This window comes from Amphibalanus amphitrite, unplaced genomic scaffold (genome assembly GCF_019059575.1).
Source record: "Amphibalanus amphitrite isolate SeventyFive unplaced genomic scaffold, NRLGWU_Aamphi_draft 000282F_arrow, whole genome shotgun sequence".
Taxonomy (NCBI): domain Eukaryota; kingdom Metazoa; phylum Arthropoda; class Thecostraca; order Balanomorpha; family Balanidae; genus Amphibalanus; species Amphibalanus amphitrite.
In genome coordinates, this window is record NW_024881777.1 from 186,739 (window position 1) to 212,462 (window position 25,724).

Sequence of the window (25,724 nt, forward strand, 5' to 3'; positions counted from 1 at the left end):
TTAGTGACGTCATGTTCGCCATTTTCGCCTCAAAAATAGCAAAATTTCAAACGCCGCTAACATCTTCATTTTTAAAGGAATCAAGACGTAACAAAAAAGGTTATACGTGATTCTACTTTGTCTATCAAATGTTTATCTCGGTTTTTTGACAATTTTGGATTTTGGCCCATTTTTTTCTTCAAAAAACCGACTTTTTTGGGAAAATAATTATAAAATCCAAAATTTTGCGTGAATCGAAAAAAAACGGAATATATGTCAGAGAAGTGGTCTATATGCACCTACATACTAATTTTGAGAAGAATCAGTTAAAAATGTGGGAGTTGTTCAAAATTTTATGACGTCACGACACACAAATTTTTGAACCACCATTCGACACGCCGTGAAAAACTGCATCAGATAGACACCTTTTTAGGCCTTAACAACCAACTTCAAAATCTGACCTCACTTGACCTGATCTTGACCTGACCTCGACCTGAAATTTATCCAGAGGTTGTCCATATCACTAATTGAGTGTGCCTTTTGAATTCTATGAATAAAATGACCCATAAAACATGTGTCGCAAATGCCCTTTTCTATATTTTGTTTTTGGTGACCTGATCTGACCTGACCTGACCTGACCTGACCTGACCTGACCTGACCTGACCTGACCTTGACCTTGACCTTTGAATGATATTGTATGCATTGAATATTGTCTTGGTAGCCTAAGAACACATTTTGGGCAATCAGTCTCAGTCCATTCTTCGGCAATTGCGGTGCAAGGCCGGTACTGTAGAAACTTGCATTTTGTACCCTTGACCTGACCTTGACCTGACCTCTGACCCACTTAAACAAAAAAAATTGGGCAATTGCGGTGCAAGGCGAATCAGACAGGTAGCCAAAATTTCACATTAAGGGCGGAATCCGCCCCCTTCCACTGCGCGTGTTAAAAAAATCATTTGGGGGTGGCAAAATCCCAAAATTTTGAAAACAGAGACAGCAATTTTGTAGCGCCGTTATTTGCTCTACACGGCCACATAAAGAAATTTGAAATTGCTTGTTAACTTAAGCTTTTAACTGTAGCTTAACTGTAGCTTTTGTGAGCGTTTCAAGATTTCATGTTTTTTTTGCACATTTTCGCTCGAACATGACCTCAGTTTGACCTCAATAACTCCTGACCTAAGAATGTACTGAAAGAACGCCCGAGAATGCCCGAGAATGTACTGGAAATTTTGGTGGGGCTGCGCGCTGCCGTTCTCTTACTATTCAGAAAAAAACACGGGGGCAAAATGCCCCCTCCCCAACGGGGCAAGGGTTAACATGTTTTGATTCGATTCAGCAACACATTTCTTGGAATGCCTGTAAACTGTGAAAATGCGACCTTTGACCTAACCTATGACGTCATCAGTTAGACGGAGGTCAATAAAATTGGTTCCCCGATGGGGCTATCGAAAGCCGTTTTAATTTTGAAAATCGGCCGGTAACTTTCCGAGATCTTAGGAGGGAGGCGAAATGCAACAGGGATCCAACAATTGTGATTGTAAAACAATCCCTCACACCTGGACTGCGTCTTGAAAAGAAGCATTCATATTTCGTATCACTTACCATGTTCACTTCTGAGATTGAGTCAAAGCTAGCGATTGTCAGATCCATTCCAACGTAAAGAGGATCCCCTGAAAAGAAGGGGGGATGAGTCATATTCACAAATAGATTGAGATAGGGCATGATAAGAGCAGAACAATGCTAGTCAGAGCATTGCGTGTCCTTAGTCAATAAAAAATGGCATATGACACACAGGGCCGATATAAGCCGTGCCCGTTGGCCCGCGCCCTGGCGGCGTCTGTTCACTGGCGGATCCAGGCTTGCGTTTTGGGGGGGGGGCCAACTCATGCAGGAGCCAAACCTAGGGTACCCCCAAATCCTGTTTTCTCATCGGATTTAGGCCACTTATTTTTCGTCACAGCCCTGACACTATGAATTTTTTTTAACTAAAAAGAAGAATATATAAATGGTAGCCCACCCGACCCATGCCTTTATATTACTTTGTAAACACTTACCATTGTTTTTATCGACCAGTTAAAGGGACCCTCCCACCTAAACATTAGATTTGAGCTGAGATAGCCAAAATGGGGTCCCTGGCTCACAATTACCGGTTTCGGCACGCACTCACAACATCGAGAAATGCCTTAAATCGGAAATATTGAATTTCAAAATTGCAGCATTTTGATTCAGAGGGGCTAATGCTTTTGGATACCCCTCTGAATGTGTGACGTCAGCGGAGATCTAATGATTTTTTAATATTTTACTAAAACGTTTGGTAGCACGCGGTGGTATAGGCTGCTTTGCGCGCAACAAATGCCGCACTTTCAAATAAAGTCGCTAGGAACAGCAGCGGATATCCCAAAAAGTAAACAAAAATAAAAGTCTAATCTCTTGAAAACCGGTGAATATTTTTCGATAAAATTTGGTAGATATTCGTTTTCGCCCTTTCTGAACCTAGCGACATCACTTTCATGCCAATTCATTAACCTTTTTGAAGGTGGGAGGGTCTCTTTAACCCGCTTCGAGTCAGTGCTTGGGTCCCTTTGCGGGCCGGGAGGTGGTCTAACTCGGCTCCTGGGCCACGCCCTGATTGAACTATGTTTCATTATGGTTTGGGGGAGGGGGAAAACGGGCCACTTTAGGCCTCTGGGAAGGGGGCATGGCCCTAAATGCCCCCTCCCTGGATCCGCCAGTGTAAGAAGAGACCATTGGAGCTGCAGTTGGGTACCTCAGACATCAGGGTACGCCCTCAGATGTATGTATAGGACTCGCATGGAGACCTCTTATGCTATAGTGTATGTACTGAAAGGACCCAAAGGAGCCTGTCTATATGGGCTCCCGGAGATAGACGTGGGCCCTCAGGAGCCCGCCAGAGCCCCAATGAGGGATAAGTGAGGGATACCAAGTGCCTGCAATTGCATATTGCATAAGCCATAACGCCTTTACAAATCAATATATTATGCATCAGTGGCAGATCCAAGGGGGGCCACATGGGTCATGACCCCCTTGGTGCCCGGGGGCACCACAGGCCTGTCAGGGGCACCACCGGCCTAGTAGGGGCACCACCAGCCCGCCAGGGGCACCACAGGCCTAACAAGGGCACCACGGGCCTGTGAGGGGCCCCACAGGCTTGTCAGGGGCACCCCAGGTCTGTCAGGGACACCAGAGACCTGCCAGGGGCGCCGCCGGCCTCGCAGGGGCACCATGGGCCTGTCAGGGACACCAGAGGCCTAGCAGGGGTACCACAGGCCTTACAGGGGCACCACCGGCCTTGCAGGGGCACCTTGGGCCTGTCAGGGGCACCACAGTCCTGTCAGGGCCCAGGGGCACCAGCGGCCTAGCAGGGGCACCACAGGCCTGCCAGGGGCACCACCGGTCTAGCAGGGGCACCATGGGCCTGTCAGGGGCCCCACCGGCCTCGCAGGGGGCACCACCGGCCTCGCAGGCATCACGTCACGGCATCACGCGGGGGCACCTTGGGCCTGTCGGGGGCATCACGGGCCTGTTGGGGGCACTTTAGGCTTGTCAGGGGCACCACAGTCCTGTCAGGTCCCAGGGGCATCAGCAGCCTAGCAGGGGCACCCTAGGCCCGCCAGAGGTACAGCCCACCGCTAAAGTAATGTAGGGTTTTACCAAACTCAACGGTTGGCTTTGACTGGCGATTGTTTAATGCGAAGTGATTGAAAAGAAGATGTCAATAGCTAAAGTTGCAGCTGCAAGGGTGACGATACATATAAGCTACATTCAAAGTTTCATTGTAGTCTGGCTAATCGTTCCTAAGCTTCAGAAGCAGAACATACCCATGACTGAAACCCCCCATTACTTCTGCTGTGGACTGTACCACAGGCCTGCCAGGGTCCAGGGGCACCACAGGCCTAGCAAGGGCACCACGGGCCTGTCAGGGGCACCTCAGGCTCCCGTGCCCCCCCCCCCTCCCCCCAGATCCGCCAGTGATGCCACACCACGCGAAACACCGCCAACTACCAGCTGCCGCGCCATAAACACGTGCCAACAACAGTCTTTTTTTTAAGGTCGACTCCGCTCGCGCAACTTTTGACTGACCCTCACTGCTACTATATTGCTTCCATATTATGCTGTGGAAAGCTTTACTTCACCAAGTGGCTAAAAACCTCCATCAAGGTATATTTTCTTAGCAATTTTTCTGGCGTTTTGGGGGGGGGGGGGCCAAACAGGCCACTTTAGGCCTTTGGGGGGGGGCCATGGCCCCCGTGGCCCCCCCCTGGATCCGCCAGTGCGTCTGTTTATAACGCGACCTGGTGAAGGGCCATTTTTTGCCCCCCCCCCCCACACGTATCTCCGAACTTACTGGACGGATACGCAAAATTCAAACGACGTTTGAAAGCCCTGTCAAATTTGTCGAAGGAGATTCAATTTTATTGGCCTTGGAGTCACCGATGACGTCACAGGTCAGGTCAAAGATAAAATGTTTTGCCGCTCACGGGTCTTCTAGGGAATGCGCTATAACATCGAGTTTTTATCGAAAATCAGCGATAGAGCGTCAGTTGCCTAGTTAACCCGCGCCCTGCTGGGGGGGGGGGGGGGGGTGTTTGAACACCCCCCTTGTGATTTTTCGCGAATGCCGCCGTTTTTGGTACACCTTATCATACATCAATTCTACACATGTTGTGAAAATTTCAGACCAAGGTCATTCAAGGTCAGGTCACCAGGTCACTTGAAGTGACCTCACCACATAAAAAGTTTCAATGTCTGTCATAGCTACACCGAGTGACCGATCGCTTTGAAACTTTCAGCGATTGCTAAGAGCAATAGCATGTACAAAATGTATATCTCAGAATTTTGATATCGATGACCTAAGGTCAGGTCAATTTTGCGACCTCCCATTATAAGTCAATGGGAGAAAATTGAAATGCGCCTCTTTTGAACGAAAGACATTATAAACACTCCCAAACACTGAATTACAAGTGGTTTAGACACACTGAACATGAAAATGGTGTCCGTGACCCCTGTTTATGCCCTGAGGTCATCTTAGGTCACGAATGGTATCTAACAGTTTTTCGCAAATAACTTTTGATAGAGGCATGCTAGAGCGATGAAAACGCCTTAGATGTGTTCAGCTCGACGATACGGATCGACTGATATGCAACATGACCCTTTCCGGTCAGGTCGTGACCTTGACCTGAGGTCAAATTTTCAAGTTGACCTTTCAAGGTCAAGTTATAGTTCATTCGATGAGTCTTGACGAGAGGAACACGATGACGGTAAAAGTAAGCTCGTACAAGGCTTGGGTCAAAAGTTATTGCAGAAAAACTGTTTCCGAAAAAATCGGCTATTTTTGCAGTTTTTGCCCCCTGCAGGCAAAACCGTTGACGTTAGGTGAAATCTGAGAAAATTACTCAGAAAGGGCGTTAATAGGGCTATCGAATGCGCTTTTCCGCGGCGCTGTAGCTCTATTGGTTCCCGAGTTATGCGTTGGCTTCTTGGAAATTTTCGACATTCGACCTGGAAATCGGCGAAATTTTGCCTTCAATGACCTCTGGTGACCTGACCTTTGACCTGACCAAAAAATTGACCGAAGTGATTTCCTCATTATTTTTGACGCTCTTTCGAACGCCGCCTTCCGCGTATCGCTACGTGGCCCAGGAGCCGAGTTAGAAGGGGGGGTGTTCAAACACCCCCCCCCCCCCAGCAGGGCGTGGAAATCCAGGACCCCCAGCAGGGCGGGGGTTAATATGTTGCTATTAGAGGTCACTGATAATATCAGGTCAGGTCACAGGTCAGGTCACCAAGGGTCAGCACATGAACTCAATTTTACTAGGGCTGTGCGATGCATGTTTTATGGCCACTTTTTCATTTCCAATTCAATGGTGTTGTTGTAAGACCACCAGGAATGGTTTAGGTCACTTCGTGGTGGAGGTAAGGTCAATGACAGGTCAAGAAAAGGCAAATTTCTAAGCTGGTATTTTTGCATTAAATGCATATTGATTCGATGTAGCTCGTCACGACGAGTCTAATGGTGGCCTTTGTTTTGCGCTACGTGGTCTGGAATTGCTAAAAATTGAGTTTGAAAATTTGAGGTCATCAATTTTGGACAGTTTTTTTTTTGTCGCTATAACTGGGCCAAAAAAGAGGTAGATATCAATCTGAGATTTGGTATGTGAATAGAAGTTGGTAGGGGCTATCACAGTTTCGTTTTTTTTTTCGAAAAGCGAAAAACGTTTTGAATTTTTGGGCTATTATATTTGTTAAAAAATGGGGTCAAAATTCGTTATTTTAAATTTATTGATGGCACTTAAGTAGTCCTGGTAATCCTACACCTTTTATGTCTTACACGCTTTTCTGTATCTGCAAAACCAGGGACGGCACCACGGATTTCGCCTTGCGGGGGCAGCTTTACAGAAAAAGGGCCCAAACAAGATGGGGGCCCAAACTTTCCGAAATATCGTCAATACCGTCAATATTATGCAAGCCTTTATTTGTACCTTGACCTACCATTCCCACAACCGTTGCCTTATGCACAGTAACTTTTGTATTAACACGCGCCCCACTAGGGGGGGGGGGCTATTTATAGCCTCCCCTCCCGTTTTTCTGCAATAACTTCCAAACCGCTTGACGTATCGACGCCAAACTTTCAGTACCTTCGGCTCCATCAATTTGACATCTTGTGTCACAATTTGAACTTCGTACCTACCATAGGTCGGCCGGATATGACGTCAGAGTGACGTCATGTTCGGCCGATTTCGACGCAAAACATTGAACCACGGCAATCGCTCCCAAGAGCTCAGTTTTTAAGCTAGATCCAATTTCTTTGCATGAGAGGACTCAGAATAGACTGCGCTATCAAACTGCCATCTCGGATTTTCGAAATTTTGAAAATTTCGAAAGTTTTATATAATAAAATTCAAAATTTACATTTTTACATTTTTTCAAATTTCTTTTGACTGTTCGAAAAAACGGAATATATGTGATAGAACGCATTATCATGACTAACTCTAGCAGGTTTTAGCTAAATATCTTCAAAAATGGCCAAGTTATACGCATTATTGCAAACAATTAGCAATTATTAATTTTTCGAATCAACTTTTCAGCACGAATTTGACATCGTACGCCAATATAAATAGCACGATCGTGTTTCTGAGCTCAAACTTCATCCAATAGACACCTGTTTTGTGGAAAAATTTTAACTTCAAAATTTGACCTTTTTTGACCTGAAAGTGACCTGACCTAAGCTAAATTTGACTCAAAATGACCTCGAATGACACAGACGACATCAAATTCGAAATGTTTGGCCAAAATGGACCATAAAACACGTGTCACGTGCCCGACGGATGATATAATATTTTCGTGACCTGTGATGACCTGACCTTGACCTGAAAATCAAAGTACAAGTTTGGTACCCTCAGAGTATCTAGAGAATCTGTTCACGAGTGTGTGAACCAAAAATGAGCCTGATCTGACTTGTAAGACGGCGACCAGAGCCCAAAACGTGAAGAAGCCAAAATGCTAATACTTTTTACTTTGACCTGACCTGTGACGTCATCGGTGACCTCGAGGTCAATGAAATTAGGTTTCGCTCGACAGTTTTTCCGGGGCTATCAGACGCCGTTTGAATTTTCGGCCCAGTAGTTTCGGAGTTAGGAGGGGGGCTATGAATAGCCCCCCCCCCCCAGTAGGGCGTGTTATACGCAGACCCCAGTGGGGCGCGGGTACACTCTCGCCCCTCGCCCGTATTGGTGTTTTTTTTTCCAGCCACGAACGTATAGGGGGCGGGAGTCCGTTCATCCCCCCTTGTCGTTTCGCCCCTGATCAAGCTAGACCTTCGCCGAAAAAAAAAAACGAGCATGCTGCCCGTGACGAGAGGAAGCCGATGATACCCAATTTTACGGTCCTTGGTCATCGGCTAACCTTCCAGGTCAGGTCAATCACCCAAAAGTCAGGAAAATCAGGATATGTTAGAACGTCGTGAAGGGTGGCTGCTATGGGGTTTTTCTGGGTGATTATCACGAATATCATGTTAGTTATGATCGTATATGATGTCATATGCATTTAGGCCAGGTCGGGTTAGGTTAGGTCAGGTCAACCAGTAAGGGTTTTGCCGGGTATTCGTAGTAGGTGGCAACTGCCTCTGACAGCTTCGTAACATGTTACGAAGGAACCAAAATTACTTCGTAAATGTTCAAATGGTTGCTAAATTCGAATTCAGCTCCAAAAACTAGCCTAGAGACATGTAAAACTCGAAAAAGGTGAACCGAGGTCATCAAAGATCAGTGACCTGACCTGACCTTCCGGTGACCTTGAAACCCACCCTAATGCATGGGAGCAACATCATATCCCATGTTTGGACGCTTGAAACCACGAAAAGACTGCAAACGCGCGGCTAATGCGAGCCGACATAAGCTGAATCGCGATTCCGGCCAAACATGGTCTCGAAAAGTAGGTCATAGGTCAAAGTTCATTAGGGTCAGGTTCATGAAGTTTTTAGAATAGGTGTAAAATTGATTAACGTGAGGGTACTGAAAGTTTCGTCGCGATCAGCCGCTCTTTACGCGAGTTATTCGCGAAAGACCGAGGGGCCCGTTTGACAACAGGCAAGACATTGTTCTTGTTGTGACATGAATAGGTAGCCTTTTTTGTTGGAAGCTGTTTACTATCCTGACCAACGAATTCCACGTAAACAACCTGAATCAGCCTGAGAAGCCAAAATTCTGAACAAAAGCTTGTTTTCAATACTCGATTTTATCATGCCCCGTCTCTCGGCTGGGAAGTGACTCGGACCGACAGTGGCTCAAACAGGAGCTCGGCTCGACATGACCGGCTCAAAAACACCGGTACACACATGGCACAGGAGCGCACCGCGGGTAATGCCCTTAGGTTGACCTAAAGGCCCTCGCATGAGTGGTATGGGTCATGGGTCTTCTCAAGCATGGTACGGTTGACGCCGAAGGTTGACCGGCGGCCAGGGTTTAGTGCGGCGTACTCGCGGGCGATTTCGATAACATAGGGACCCTATGAGGCCTAGTTCCTATGTTCCCCCGAGACTGGATATGGGCCCTCTGAGGTCTCGAATGGGCATTCGGAGACCTGTTACGCCCCATTAGGCCTAGTATGGACAGTCTGAAGCTTGGTGTAGGCACTTTGTGGCCTGATACGGGACTTCTGTTAGGGTCTGTTAGGGTCTATGCGGCCTGAAATTGGCCTCCTGAGGCCTTGTAGGTGTCCTCTGCGGGCTGGTCTGGGCCTTCGGAAACCTGTCAGGTCCCCATTTAGTCTATTATGATTTATGAACCTTCTAAGGCCTAGTAGAGGCATCAGACTCAGAGACCTGGCTTGGCCCCTTGAGACCTGATATGGTCCTTCTGAAGCCTGGTTTAGGCCCCTGAGGCCTGGTATGAGCCTTCTGAAGTTCGTTAGATCCTCAGTTTGGCATGGCCACTGGAGCCCGGTAAAGGCCGTTTCTTGACTGGTAGGGACCCTCAGAGGCTTGAGATGGGCCTTTTTATACTACATGGTGGCTTCTGAGGCCTGGTATGGACCCTCTCAGACATTCTAAGGACCTTACCAGACCTTTTAATGGCCCTCTCAGCACTGTTGTTGGCCCTCTAATGACTGGTATAGACCCTCTCAGACATGATACGGGCCCTCCCAGTTCTTGCAAGGGCCCTCTCAGTACTGCTGCAGGCCCTTGCATGAGTGGTATGGGCCCTCGCAGGTATGGCACGGGCCCTCCTAGTCATTGCAACAGTCCTCTCAGTATTGCTGGGGGCCCTTCCATGATTGCCATTGACTGACATAACCCTCAGTAATATGTCAGGGTACAGGTCCTCACATAACTTGTGGTGGCCCCCACAGTACTGTTATGGGCCCTGCTGAGTGCTGTGGGCCCTCTCAGTACTGATATGGGCCCTGTCACTGCTGGTATGGCCCTCTCAGGCATTTTACAGGCTCTCGCACTCCTTCCAAGGGCCATCTCAGCACCGCTGCGGGCCCTGTCATGACTGGTATGGGCCCTCTGCTTCTCAGGCATAATATGGTACAGTCCACAGCAGAAGTAATGTGGGGTTTCAGTCATGGGTATGTTCTGCTTCTGAAGCTTAGGAACGATTAGCCAGACTATGTACAATGAAACTTTGAATGTAGCTTATATGTATCGTCACCCTTGCAACTGCAACTTTAGCTATTGACATCTTCTTTTCGATCACTCCGCATTAAACAATCGCCAGTCAAAGCCAACCGTTGAGATTGGTAAAACCCTACATTACTTTAGCGGTGGGCTGTATCTCCAAGACCTTGCATGGGCCCTTTCATATATTGAATGGGCCCTCTCAGACGTGGCATGGGCCCTCTTTGGCCCGGGCCCTTTCTACTGCTGGGAAGATAGGACAGGGCCACAATCACCCAAGATATATGATAAATGATTTTCTTTCAACTTTTTTTTTTGCTAAATTGGGCCCTTTTCCAAAAACATGGGCCAAAGCCCGTAAGTTCCATCTTGGCAGCGGCACCTTGAAAAGGCCCCCTTTGGCTTGATTCCCCACTCCTGAATTCATTTCTACAGCTCTGCCCAGAAGTCTTCTTTCTGCACAGTCAGAGACTATTCCGTCCATACCTGACCTGCTGGCTGAAAGACGGCCCCAGTGTTCAGAGTTGGGGGGGGGGGGCGGCTGCCCCCTGCCCCCCCCCCCCCCTGTGGCGCCGTCCCTGTGCAAAACTGTTTCTCCATTCATCTTATTTTGCGTGAGCGCAGTCATGATCTGGAGCCCATCAGTTGAAAGCGAGAAATAGCGACGAGAAGAAGGTCTTGTAAAAAGTCGCAGGGAATGCATTGAGCAGAAAAGGACGAAAACATTTTAGCTGCGAAGTCTGACCCGACCTGGTCTAAATGCTTTAACCTTCCAGGCGGTGGGGGGCATTTCCCCCCCCCTTAGTTTTTTCGACATATCTCGAGAACCGCTGCGCCGATCGTCACCAAACTTTCAGTACTCTCCCGGGAGTAGCTAGCGCACATGGTGACCAAAAAATTTCCAAAGGCTATGATAGGTTGGCCGCTAATGACGTCAGAGTGACGTCATTTCTGCCATTCTCGACCCAAAAAAAAGGTTTCGCGGGAAGAGCTGTCAGGCCTACAGCTTTAGAGATACAGAAAAATGTTTCCGATTTAGAAGGTGTGGAATATAGAGGGCTACAAAACTCCTGTTTCGTTTTCGGAGTTTTTGGATTTTGACCCCCAAAAATAAAAAAAATAGTTTTTTTGAATATAATAGCCGAAAAATCCAAAAAGTTTTTTGAATTTCGAAAAAAAAACGGAATATATGTGATAGTCCCTATCGCCTTCTATCTACATGCCAAATTTGAGATCGATACCTCTTTTTTGGCCAGGTTATAGCGAAAAAAAAACTTCAAAATTGATTACGTCAAATTTTCAAACTCAATTTTTAGCAATTCTAGACCTCGTAGCGCAAAACAAAGACCACCATTAGACTCCCCGTGACATGCTGCATCCAATCAATACCCATTTTATGCAAAAATATGAACTTTGAAATTTAACCTTTTTTACACCTGACCTTGACCTGACCTCCACCAGAAAGTGACCTAAACCGTACCTGATGGCCTTATAACCAACGCCATTGAGTTGGAAATGAAAAAGTGGCCATAAAACATGCATCGCATAACCTTAGTAAAGTTGGGCTCATGTGGTGACTCTTGGGTGACCTTTGGTGACCTGACCTGTGACCTGACCTTGTATGACCAGTGACCTCTAATAGCAACATATGTACTAGATAACTGACGCCATATCGCTGATTTTCGACAAAATGCGTTCTACTCGGTGTTATAGCGCTTTCCCTAGAAGCCCCGTGAACGGTGAGACATTTTATCTTTGACCTGACCTGTGACGTCATTGGTGACCCCGAGGTCAATGAAATTTTGTTTCCCTCGACAAATTTGAAAGGGCTATCGAACGCCGTTTGAATTTTCCGGATCCGTCCAGTAGTTTCGGAGATACGGGGGGGGGGGCAAAAAATGCCCCCCCCCACCGCGCAGGAGGTGGCCGGGAGGCCCACCGCCTGCCGGGTTAAGACATCATCTGTGACCAAAACTAACACATTATTCGTGATCAGCACCCCGAAAAACCCTTAGCAGCCACACTTTACGACTTTCTAACAGGTCCCGATTTTCCCGACTTTGGGTCATTGACCTGACCTAGAAGGTCAACCAATGACCTAGGACTTTAAAATTGGGTATCATCGGTTTCCTCTCGTCACGGGCAACACGCTCGTTTTTTCCGTGAAGCTCTAGCTCAATCAGGGGCCAAACGGCAAGGGGTGTCCAACCGACCCCCCCCTCCCTACACATTAGAAGCTGGCAAACGCCGCACACATGCGAGGGTTAAGTCATAAGTTGTACTTAAGATATGCTTAACTTTTTAAGTACACTTAAGCATGTAAAAAAAGTATATCACTCGACGCGCCTTGACGTGCTGAGCTCAGTGGTGCTTTTCTTTTTGCTTTATCTTAATCATTTATCATTTATTTATTTATTATGGTCATTTCACGATGGAACCGTGCAAATTATATTAGCGGGAGGTTGCGCCGTCCCTAGTCACCTCCCACCTCCGCCAGCGCCAGGTAGTGCATTATCACGGGACAGGTAGTGCCACCTAGGTGCGCCGGGGAGAACTACGGGTCGCATAGTGCCACCAGATGTCGCGCACACACGACAGGCGCAGATATATGGCATTTAGAACGTGGGCGATATATTGTAACAGCGTTGATTTCTACCATGAATGTATTTTAGCAACTTACAGCATGGGCGCAGGCAATGGAACCACAACGGCTACCACAACTGCACGTAAGTAAGTCCGACATACGACTTATGTTGGACACGTGGCAACGCTGCCCAAGCGGCCTTTTCCGTTAGGACGCCGAGCGACGGAGTGCGCGCAGCCATATTTTTTTTACCGGTTGACGCGGAGAGTAGAGTGATAGCTATTAGCGGCGGCTACCGCCACCATGGGACGACCCAGAAGGTACACCGGTGAGTTACCAGCTATCCGGCCTGTTAGTTACGCGCGGGCCCTTCGCACGAGGCAATCATGGCGCGCCCCTCTAACCAGCGGTCTAATTTTCGTCAGCAAATTTGTCTGCCAAGTTGCTTGAATACTGGCAGTTGGTTCATTTGTTCTGTTACTACCCTTCGCCCCATACTATGTGGCCGCCTGTCTCAGATACTCAGATGGCCCTCTGGGCGGTCGCATACACCAACATTGTAGCTTGGCCCTGAGCAATGCCCTGCCCACTGGCATGTCATGCCATGCCAGCGCCACCTTAACAAAACTTGCTCGGTTACTAGTGGTGTCAATCGAAACTTGAATCTTCGGAATTCCGATTTTGTCCAATGTCCAATTCGGAATTCGGTTGGACAATGGCAGCAGGCTTTGGACAACTTTGGACAATCGCTTGCTACACCTCAACATTTTTTAAAAGTAGTCGTGTTTAACATTGATTGGCTATTAGAAAGCTCAGCTTTCGATATGATTAACACTTTTGAGCTTGTAATGGTACATGAAAAGCAAATTAAATAACAGTGTTGAGTGTAAACTATTGCGTAGGTTTCGGACATCTTTGGACAAATGGCTGGCTTGGACATTTTTGGACGGACAATCGACGCAAGCATTGGACATTGGACGGACTTTGGACATACGTTTTCTTTGACACCACTATCGGTTACATGCACCAGTGTCATAGGTTCGCACTAAACAATGCCCTAACTGCACAATGGCACGCCATCCCGAGGGCATGCCAGGCAAAGCCGGCCATACCCAGGGGTGGAAAATTGTCAAAATCCCAGGGGGTGCCTTTTCTGTTTGATACTTTGGTTAACAAGCTGCTATGATGGTTTTGCATTGTTTGTGGGGCTGCTTTGCGAAATGAGGGGGTGCTCGTGCACCCTCAAACCCCTTATTCTCCACCCATGGCCATACCTGACTGGCCTGCCTAATTACCTGGGCTGTCATGCTATGTCACCACTAGATCATCAATGCAGCATAGCAGCAGGCATTCGTGCATCCACAGAGTGGCACTTTGCCAGCAGTGACCTGACCCCCAGTCGGCCCGCTGCAGACCGGTGCAAGGCGACACCCCCGATCAACGGCAGTCCGACCGCCGGCCACAAGCCCGTCACGGCCTTGGTCACGGGCAGCTGACGTCACGCCGGATGAGTCACCCGGCCGCCCCCCCCCCCGGTGCGGAGGACGGTCAAGTATGTCCGCTGGCCTGCCCCAGCACACAACTCGCTGTCAACTACCATGTCATTACGTCGCTACTAATGACATGCCTGCTGGCTCGCCACAGCATACAACTCACTGTCAACTACCATGTCATTACGTCGCTACTAATGACACGTCCGCTGGCTTGCCCCAGCATACAACTCACTGTCCACTACCATGTCACTACGTCCCTACCATGACATGTCAGCTGGCCCCTGCCCCCAGCACATAACTCAATCTCAACTACCATGTCATTACGTCGCTACTAATGACATGTCCGCTGGCTTGCCCCAGCATACCACTCACTGTCAACTACCACGCCATTACGTCGCTACTAATGGCTGTCCGTTGGCTTGCCCCAGCATACGATTCCCCGTCAACTACCATGTCATTACGTCGCTACTAATGACATGTCCCCGCTGGCCCTGTCCCAGCAGCTCCTTCTAGAGCACTTGTCACTACGTCCCTACCATGACATGTCAGCTGGCCCCTGCCCCCAGCACATAACTCAATGTCAACTACCATGTCATTACTTGGAGGTAAGCTATGGTATTTCTGAGCATGATTAATAATGTAAATAGAGTGAATAACCTTATGCTCATGTTATATGTTGCAAATTGATATAATTAAAACTAAATTGATATATTTCGATATTGCACCGTCATCAGAATAAGAATAGCAATTAAGCAGCGAAACAAAGCTGATTCAAACGGAATACAAAACGTGCATCTTTTGTAGTTCTTCTGAATGCTTGAGACGAGGTGTTAGTATCACTGATGTTAGTTGTCGGACTTTCGTCCCCGTCTTGAGTTGAGATGTTAGTTTCACAACGTTTCGGCCAGTTACTTCTCCGGCCGTCGTCAGGTGTTCTTTGGCCCTTAGAAGGACCTGGATGTTGGTGGCGTTGCGCCGTACGCGTCATACCGTTCGAAAGCTCCTGTAGTCAGCGGGAATCGAACTCGGGTTTCCCCGGTGATAGTCCACGGTTCTAACCACTCCACTATCGAGGCAGACCTCGATAGTGGAGTGGTTAGAACCGTGGACTATCACCGGGGAAACCCGAGTTCGATTCCCGCTGACTACAGGAGCTTTCGAACGGTATGACGCGTACGGCGCAACGCCACCAACATCCAGGTCCTTCTAAGGGCCAAAGAACACCTGACGACGGCCGGAGAAGTAACTGGCCGAAACGTTGTGAAACTAACATCTCAACTCAAGACGGGGACGAAAGTCCGACAACTAACATCAGTGGTGCATCTTTTGGTATGGTTCTCGTTCGATAAGGTCGATCAGTACGTAAATACAATCATCCAGGTGCGTGTCAACATTTGCAAATTATACATGATAATGCTTTAAAATATACATAATGCACATCATGCCAAAAATACATGTACGCATACAATATACATACTTTACATAATAGGTGGATACATACATATGCGCATACAATATACATACTTAACATAATAGATGGATACATACATATGCTCATACAATATACAATATACATAATACATAGATACATACATGATATGCATATACAATATACATAATACACATAATATATAGTTGTCTATTGTTACTCATACATACTCATGACGTATTGCAATGTTACACAATAGGTATTCTACAATATTGTATGTTACGCTGGGGCTACCGGAGCCACTGGGGGTGTGTATGGCGGAATCGAAATCAGAAACCAGCGACCCCACCTCAACACACAAGCCTCATCATGGCCTCTCCTCAATCCCCCGCCATACACACCCCCAGTGGCTCCGGTAGCCCCAGCGTAACATACAATATTGTAGAATACCTATTGTGTAACATTGCAATACGTCATGAGTATGTATGAGTAACAATAGACAACTATATATTATGTGTATTATGTATATTGTATATGCATATCATGTATGTATCTATGTATTATGTATATTGTATATTGTATGAGCATATGTATGTATCCATCTATTATGTAAAGTATGTATATTGTATGCGCATATGTATGTATCCACCTATTATGTAAAGTATGTATATTGTATGCGTACATGTATTTTTGGCATGATGTGCATTATGTATATTTTAAAGCATTATCATGTATAATTTGCAAATGTTGACACGCACCTGGATGATTGTATTTACGTACTGATCGACCTTATCGAACGAGAACCATACCAAAAGATGCACGTTTTGTATTCCGTTTGAATCAGCTTTGTTTCGCTGCTTAATTGCTATTCTTATTCTGATGACGGTGCAATATCGAAATATATCAATTTAGTTTTAATTATATCAACTAGACGGCATGTTTTGCGCTATAACTGTACGTTTTGATTAAATTGGTTTTACGGATGCATTATGCTGGGTTAAAAATCGTTGATTTGTATTATTTGGATCCCTACCCATACCCTACCCTGCCCATACCCCACCCTGCCCATACCCTACTCTGCCCATACACTGCTCATATCCTCCACATACTCTACCCTACTCATACCCTACTCATACTCGATTGAAGCTGTGTACCAAATTTGAGCGCAATTGGCCCAGCCGTTCCTTAGATATAGGGCCGACCCCTCACGTGCGCACGTTCAGTCGGTCCACCGCACCTGTATCACATGACCATGCATCGCCTGGTGAGTGCCCTGCCCACCCACAGTTCAATTTTCAGCACAATCGGCCCAGTAGTGGCTGAGTTGTTGCAAGAATAAATTTACTTTATTTACTGGCGAATCCCCTTAGCGAGCGGTGCCCTGCGCCGGTGTTCGTTGTCAAAGTTCAATGACCTGCCGGCTCTGCTGCTTTTCGTTCAGTTTTGGCAGCGAAGAAAATGAGCCAAGAGCACGTGCTCTCCGCTCGGCGCCAGCCGCGGCCCGTCATGCGAGAGAGATGCACGCGCTGACGGCGCACCCCTGGTCCGATCACGCCCAAATTTTAATACAAAGGCCGCCCACGCCCACAGATTCGGCATGCCAAATTTCACGTCGATACGCGGCGCCATTCCGGCGCAATAAGACACATAAGTCATGACACACGGATGGATGGAGAACGCACGCACGGACGACTTATAAATCATAATATAGACTAGATGGCCATGTTTGCGCGATAACTGTATGGTATTTAATTGATTTTACGGGTTCTGTAGTGTGTACCAAGTTTGAGAGAAATTGGCCCAGCCGTTCTTGAGATAGGAAACTGCTCCTTTCCAGGTGTGCACGTGCATTAGCATTTAGCACCCTACATATGGTAATGTGTCGTTCGATATGTGCCCGTTGACAGTCCCAAAATTCAGCACAATCGGCCCGGTAGCGGCTGAGTTATTGCAAGAATAAATTTATTTTATTTACTGGCGAATTCCCCTGGCGAGAGGTGCCTTCCGCTACCGTTTGTTGTCAAAGGTTCAATGGCCTGCCTGGGCCTGCCTGCCGAAGCCACCGATCCGATTTCGTCGGAAAATACGCGTAACGTTATCAAAACACGGTCGCATGCTTGAGTCATTTTCACAAAAGTTTATTGACTTTTCGATAATATTTTGGGTGGATATTGGTCAGAAAAGAATGCTCTTTCCGAATATGTAGGTTTCATAACGATTGATCATCGTTTTCAATACGTTTTGGTGTTGTAAAGGACATCGCGCTCCGTAAAAATCAAGTTTTCAAATTAATTTTTCATTATTAAAGAAATAGTACGGATCGTCACTTTTTATTTGCTTTCCTATTATTACACGTACATTTGTCTGCAAAATGATACAACACCGATTTCATTCCGTCAAGCCGTTTTCCAGCGGCATCGGTTTTCTTCCCACAATGCATGAAATCGGTCATTCTTTCACAACCGGGGGTGCTGTCTTGCACGTGGCGCGTGCTATACTATGAAACCATATCAATACGCTAGGCCCAGCTCTCCTCTATCCAGTGGTGGCAACCCCACCTCGCTACGGCAATCTGTCGCCGAGTTTTGGGCCCGGGAAGTGGGCGCCGCAGGCCGGTTTTCGCCCGATCTTCGATTTGACCGTTTCCCGTGTTAACCCTATGGCGCACGCGAGCGCGTGCTGACGGCGCACCCCTGGCCCGATCACGCCCAAATTTTAATGCAAAGACCGCCCACGCCCACAGATTCGGCATGCCAAATTTCACGCCGATACGCGGCGCCTTTCAGGCGCAATAAGACACATAAGTCCTGACAGACGCAGGCACGCACAGACATGTTATAATTCATAATATAGATTTGCAACATATAACATGAGCATAAGGTTATTCACTCTATTTACATTATTAATCATGCTCAGAAATACCATAGCTTACCTCCAAGAAGTTGAACAAGATTATAACCGCCGCGAAGCTTTGGTACGAACCATCATTAACGCCGACAAACAAGCGAAAGCAGACGAACGAATCCGATTCCTTCTGGAATGCAGACGAGCATCAATATGTCCAAGATTTATTACTAACAGTGTGAGCAACATATCATACGTGTACAGGCACAGTGCTGTCGTTGAAAAACACCGGGATAACTTCTGTCGCACACTTCTCAATGAGTCGATCAAGGACGCCTTCCGCACCAGAGCTTTCAGACTGAGAGAAAGCAGACGTCTTTATCAGGAAGTAGCTCACCATCACCTGCATTACGAAGTTGAGGCCCTAGCACAACAAGTATATGAAGAAGCCAGACTGCTGTCAGCTGCCACCCTAAGCAAGAAGTTTGTCAACCTATATCGTGAGAAGAATGTGTCAGCAGAAGCCAATTCAAGAGGTAATACTGTGCCTCCTGGAGACGTCTCAGCTCCAGATGATCCTATCGAAGAGCCGGACCAGAGAGAAGATAGAGATGTCAACGTGCATGTGACCTCACAACCTCAAGGACGCCATGACCAGGCTGCCGCTGATGTCAGCGTGGCATCTACAACACTACAGGACCGCAACAGTGACGAAATCCGCGGAGTAGCAGTAACTCACCTGCAAGACACTCCAACGGACGCCGGCGATGCTGACAACATGGTGACTGCAGACCAACCAGAGAGCCCTGGAGCCAGCGCTACTGACAGCCCTTCACGGTCAGGCGATGAGACCACTGATGATCCTTTTGCTGATCGAGAGCGATTCTTGAATCTGACTGACAGAATTCTCCCAGAGCCGCTTGTCAACTTGTTAAACAAAGGCCCCAATTTCGCTCTCTCTCGATCCGTGAATAGTCATACCCTTAAAGATGTAGAGTTAGGTCTGGAGAGAGGTGCCTTTGCTCTCCGCTGGAGGGAATCCATAGAGAAAGCTAAGTCGTACCATGCAGGCCCTTCATCTTGTCTTGACGCCACATCGAATGCTGGTGACAACCTTCACACGGACCGCCCCAGCCCGGATGAAGCGCCGATCGCCCAACGCAAGGTGACACTGATACCTAGATTCAGTGACACTGATTCCAAAGCTGCCCCTACCGCAGGAGTCCACAATGAGCAGGCCCTCAAAACTGTAAAACAAAAAGTGATGACACTCTTTAAAAACCACAAGACAGTAGAACAACCTAATCACCAGTCTGGTGACTTGGGTCTTCTAAAGGAACTTGGCAAAGATCCCGAGATTGTTATTAAACGGTCAGATAAATGCAAGGGCTTAGTGGTTCTGTCAAAAGCTGAATACGTGCAAAAAGCTAAAACGATCACTGATACGTACGAGGCTGTTGAGAAAAATCCCACCCCAAAGATCGAAGCGACAACAAAAAGGCTAATCAAAACTACACTTACAGGTAAGGTGCCCGACAAGGTAGTTAAAAGCATTTTGCCTTCTGGGTCTCGGACCGCCGAACTATACGGGCTCCCGAAGACACACAAACCTGATGCTCCCTTACGCCCCATCGTATCTGCCTGCGGTGATCCGCTGGATAAGCTCACATGGCTACTAGAGAGAATAACCACTCTGTGGTGTTGTGTGGGGTTCTGGGATACCTGAGCGCGCCTATGGGCGACTGGCGCGCCTCTGGTGGACGGGTCGGACATCAGCTGACCTACGGGTCAGCGCGGCGGCGGAGCATCAGTACTACAGTGACCGGTGAGTGGGGCGGACCGTCACACTGGTGGCAGCGATAGTCGCGATGGATGGACATGGGGACAGCCGTGTGGTGTGGGGTGAAGGGGAGGAACTTGATACGTTCATGCGGAAAGTGAAGGCGTACCGGCTGCAAGTGGGAGATGAGAAAAAGGCGATCGGTAAGGCGTTGCTGGGCCTGGGCTCGAGGATCGGCATCATGGACTCGCTGACGGAAGACGACACCAGCTCGGTGGCGTCGCTGGAGGCTGCTCTACGGCGAGAGTTTGGAGCTTCCACCAGGTCGTATCAGACTGCGTTCGGGACCCGCGCCAGACTTCCCGGCGAGACTTACGGTATGTTTCTGGCTGCGTTGCAGTCTCTGTTCGTGAACGCCTTTCCTGATACCAAGGCGGACACTTCTGTCGCCAAGGCTCTGATAAAATCTCGGTTTCTCGACGGTATCAATGCGACTGTGTCTGCTCAGCTGCGGCTACTATGCCCCGACCTGGATGTCGAGAACCTTCCAGCCCGTGCAAAACAGATTGACGAGGCGATGGCGGGCGCAGACGGCAAACCCAAACCTGCCTGTGCTGTGGGGATCATAGGGAACTCTGCTGGCAGTCTGGAGCCGGCGGGTCAGACTGTGTGTGAGCCAGACAGTATCACAAAGTTGAGAACGGAGGTCGCTGAACTGTCCCGTTCCGTTCTGGCAATTCGTGATGTCATAACAGGAGCTGCTGGCGGGTGCAGCAGCCCGGGGGAGGAGCATGTTGCGCGTATTTTTCCATCCCGCGGGCCGGTCGGTCGCGGCCGGGTGGGCGCCGCATGGCGGCGGGGCGGGGCTGCAGGCGCCCCGGGGCCGCGAGCGGGTCGTGGCAGCATGACCCCAGCACGTGACTCGGCGGCCGGCGCCGGCCCGCCGGGTGGGCAGGGACGGAGCCAGGAGCCACATTGGGGGCACGCTGATCCTGGTATGGAGCATGGAGCGATGAGCCGCGTCGTCTGCTGGACTTGTGGAGAAGCTGGGCATATTCAGCGGTTTTGCACACGCGCACCTCTGGCGCGCGGCCGGGGACGGGCCAGCCCGGTCATGTGCTGGCGCTGTCGTGAGTTTGGACATACGCAGCACGACTGTCCGCTGTCTTTAAACTGAAGGCGGCTGGTCCCTCTCTGCTGAGTGCGGGCCAGCCGGGAAATCAATCGCTGCATGTGGGCGGGACAGAAGACAAGATTCCCTGTTCCTGGCTGGTAGACACAGGGGCGGCGGTCACGTGCATTTCAGCCTCGCTACCTGGGATAAATGGTTTGAAAATGAGCCCGACTGCTCGGAAACCGATTGGCGCTAATGGACTGCCTTTAAATTGTATTGGTGCCATCACAGCGAACCTTGGCATTGGCCCGACGCAAGTAAGCCACGTGCCAATTATTGTCGTGAAAGAATTATCCGCGCCTGCAATTCTTGGTATGGACGTTCTCCGCCGATTTCCTAGTTTTTCGGTCGACCTTAACGCACAGTTGTTGCACCTCGGTGGTCACCGTATGCAGTTGGAGGCCAGACACTGCGGTGTCCCTACGCAGCCAGTCTCGGTTCGTTTGCTGCAAGACTGCGTCGTGGAGCCTCACTCTGAGCGAGTCGTGTATGTAGGCGCGGACGATTTTGGCCGTCTTCCCAGGGAGGTACTATTCGATCCTGATCCTGAGAAAGCTACTCGTCACGGGGTAGCATCAGTCCCCTGTTTCGTTCGGTCTGACGCGGGGAATAGGATGCCTATTCTGATTCACAATCCTGGCGCAGAATCTGTCAAAATGTATGGGAACTCCGTCATGGGCCAGGTTACGGCTGCAAGTGTGGAGGAAGACGCGGAAAGGGACAAGCTCCTGCGTACGGGTCCGGCAGAAGTGGATATTTCGGAAGCGGATATTGGGGATGCTGACCGGAAGAAGTTGCAGAGTCTTTTGAATGAATTCAGAGATGTCTTCGCGAATAACGAGGATGAGTTGGGCCGCACACACATGGCAACGTTCAAAATCACCACTACTGACGGGCCGCCGGTGGCGGTGCGCCCGCGCCGGACGCCGTACCACTTACGGGATGAAGTCAGGCGGCAAGTTGCGTCGATGGAGGCACGGGGCATCATTCGGCCGTCTGTTTCGCCGTGGTCAGCGCCAATCCTGATGGTTAGGAAAGCTGACAACTCATATAGGTTTGCGATTGATTATAGAGGTCTGAATGAAAGGACAGTTGAAGAGGTTACGTACCTGCCGACGGTGAAGGAATGCCTGGACAGTTTGTCCGGTTCGACCTTGTTCTCGACGCTCGACCTTAATTCTGCTTACTGGCAGGTACCCGTTGCGCAAGAAGATCGGCATAAAACAGCGTTTTGTACAGAAGATTCAAAATGGGAATTTCTGGTGATGCCTTATGGAGCCAAGGGTGCGCCGAGCTGTTTTACCCGCCTCATGTCCGTCGTGCTGAGGGGCCTTCTCGGTAACGGTGTTACAGCATACATGGATGATGTCGTCGTGGGAGGAAGGACGGTAACTGAACACCTCACTCTGCTACGAGCAGTGCTTGAGAGATTGCGGAAAGCAGGTCTAACTGTGAAGAGTAGAAAAGTGGTGGCTTGCCGTCGCCGCATACGCGTTCTCGGTCACGTTGTTTCTGGCTCTGCAGTACAGCCAGATCCGGAGCGTGTAGAGGCAATCAAGGGCTGGCCAAGTCCAACAACGACAAAACAGGTGCGGCAGTTTTTGGGGATGTGCACCTATTACAATGACTTTGTTCCACAACTGCAACTCCTGCAAAGCTTCAGGCCCGTTGGAGTGGTCCATTCATCGTGGTTCAATGTCGCCAGGGTAATACTTACTGGATCAAGCGAGAGGACAACTTCAGGCAACGTTTTCTGAGGCATCATGACCAACTTAAGCCGGTAGAGCCACGGAAAGAGCACCTACAGGCTTCCGATCGCGCCGCAGATGGGGCAAAACTGCAAGGCCGTCGACCTTCACCGGCTGAGGGTCAGTCACAAGGGAAGAGTCAGCACCCAGGTCCAGCAACTGCCCAAAGGGAGCTGATATTCGAATCGGAAGAAGAGGACGTTGACGATGCTGAAGGTGAAGATGATGGGGAAGATGACAGCGAAGAGGGAGAGCCGGTTCCCCACCCAGCGGATGTACCAGCTCGGGAACTGCGGCGGAGTGCAAGGGAGCGAAAGCCGCCGGACCGGCTGGGGGAGTGGACAGTATAACCTAGCAGACAGATGTGGGGAGTGGGGGGCTGAAGTGGGGGAGGAGTAGTGTGGTGTTGTGTGGGGTTCTGGGATACCTGAGCGCGCCTATGGGCGACTGGCGCGCCTCTGGTGGACGGGTCGGACATCAGCTGACCTACGGGTCAGCGCGGCGGCGGAGCATCAGTACTACAGTGACCGGTGAGTGGGGCGGACCGTCACAACTCAATTGCTAGCGTTTGTGCCAGCACACTTAGAAAATACTCAGGACTATCTGCAGAGACTTAAGTCCCAATTTGATGGTAAGTTCCCAGAGGGCACTATCGTGTTCTCTGTAGACGTAGCGAACTTGTACGGCAACATCCCCACCACTGAGGCCATAGAAGCTACGCTTAAGCTCTTCGACAGACATAACGATAACGTGGACACATTCGGTCTGACCCGCCAGGACATAAAAGTACTTTTGAGACACCGCCTAAACAAAAACTATGTTAGGTTCGGTGATAAATACTTCAAACAGACCATGGGTGTAGCCATGGGTTCAAGAATTGCCCCTCCGTTAGCAATCATATTCATGAACGCCGTAGAGTCTCTGCTTTTAACGTCCCCCAACTCTCAGTACCAGCCCGTCGCATACATGCGATACATCGATGACGTGCTAGGAGTATGGACTCACGGTGCAGACAAACTCGATGAATATTTCCGCTTCTTAAATGACTTTCACCCAGCGCTCAAATTCTCCATCGAGAGGACTGACAAAACAGCTGGTGGATATATACCCTTTCTCGACACCACCATAAGTGTGCGTGACGATGGCACGTACAACACAGAGCTGTATATCAAGCCGATGGCGGCACCGATCATAGTGCACTTCAGCTCAGCTCATCCCATGCAGTGTAAGCGATCCGTCCTGTATTCACAGCTTCTACGTGCTAAACGTCTGGGATCTGACAAGGCGGCACAAAAGCGGGGTATGGCTAAGATCGAAATGCTGTTCCGTCATAACGGGTACCCCAACAAACTCATCCAGAGAACTAAGCATCGAGTTCTATTTAGTAGTGAGCAAAACGGCAGAAACAGAGCAAAAAACAGAACAAAAAACGAACCTACATATATCACACTCCCATACATCGACGAAACCCTAGCACGACGGGTGGATGGAGTCTTGAGGGGCTCGGGTTTGAATGCGCGGGTCGCTTGGACCAGTGGAAAAACACTAGCGCAACACCTCACCAGGTCAGCCATGCAAAGTCCTCCCTGCCCGGCAGGTGCAAGGAAATGTCATACTTGTGAGGCGGGGCTGCCTGGTCGCTGCCACACCAAAAACGTTGTGTACAAAATCGCGTGTAACATGTGCCAAGACAAAACTAGTATTTACATAGGAGAAACTAAAAGACGCATCCGGGAGCGGTTTCACGAGCATTTGAGGGACGCAAAAAACCAAACCAAGGACACTCCACTCGGAGATCATGTAGCTAGGACACACCCAACCAGCATAGTAGGGCCCGAGTCGTTTAGCGTGTCGATCGAAAAAGTTTGCAAAGATGTACCAAACCTCAAAATAGCCGAGTCAATCGAAATCAGAAACCAGCGACCCCACCTCAACACACAAACCTCATCATGGCCTCTCCTCAATCCCCCGCCATACACACCCCCAGTGGCTCCGGTAGCCCCAGCGTAACATACAATATTGTAGAATACCTATTGTGTAACATTGCAATACGTCATGAGTATGTATGAGTAACAATAGACAACTATATATTATGTGTATTATGTATATTGTATATGCATATCATGTATGTATCTATGTATTATGTATATTGTATATTGTATGAGCATATGTATGTATCCATCTATTATGTAAAGTATGTATATTGTATGCGCATATGTATGTATCCACCTATTATGTAAAGTATGTATATTGTATGCGTACATGTATTTTTGGCATGATGTGCATTATGTATATTTTAAAGCATTATCATGTATAATTTGCAAATGTTGACACGCACCTGGATGATTGTATTTACGTACTGATCGACCTTATCGAACGAGAGCCATACCAAAAGATGCACGTTTTGTATTCCGTTTGAATCAGCTTTGTTTCGCTGCTTAATTGCTATTCTTATTCTGATGACGGTGCAATATCGAAATATATCAATTTAGTTTTAATTATATCAATTTGCAACATATAACATGAGCATAAGGTTATTCACTCTATTTACATTA

General features: G+C 48.6%; 1 protein-coding gene across 1 annotated transcript in view; it reads right to left on the minus strand.

The window, feature by feature from the left end:
• LOC122387331 (gamma-aminobutyric acid receptor subunit beta-like) overlaps positions 1-25,724 on the minus strand; it is a 130,710-nt gene that overhangs the window by 44,792 nt on the left and 60,194 nt on the right. Inside the window, exon 3 of the mRNA XM_043377441.1 lies at positions 1,582-1,649. Within this exon, the coding sequence (XP_043233376.1) occupies positions 1,582-1,649 (68 nt within the window). The remainder of the gene's footprint in view (positions 1-1,581; positions 1,650-25,724) is intronic.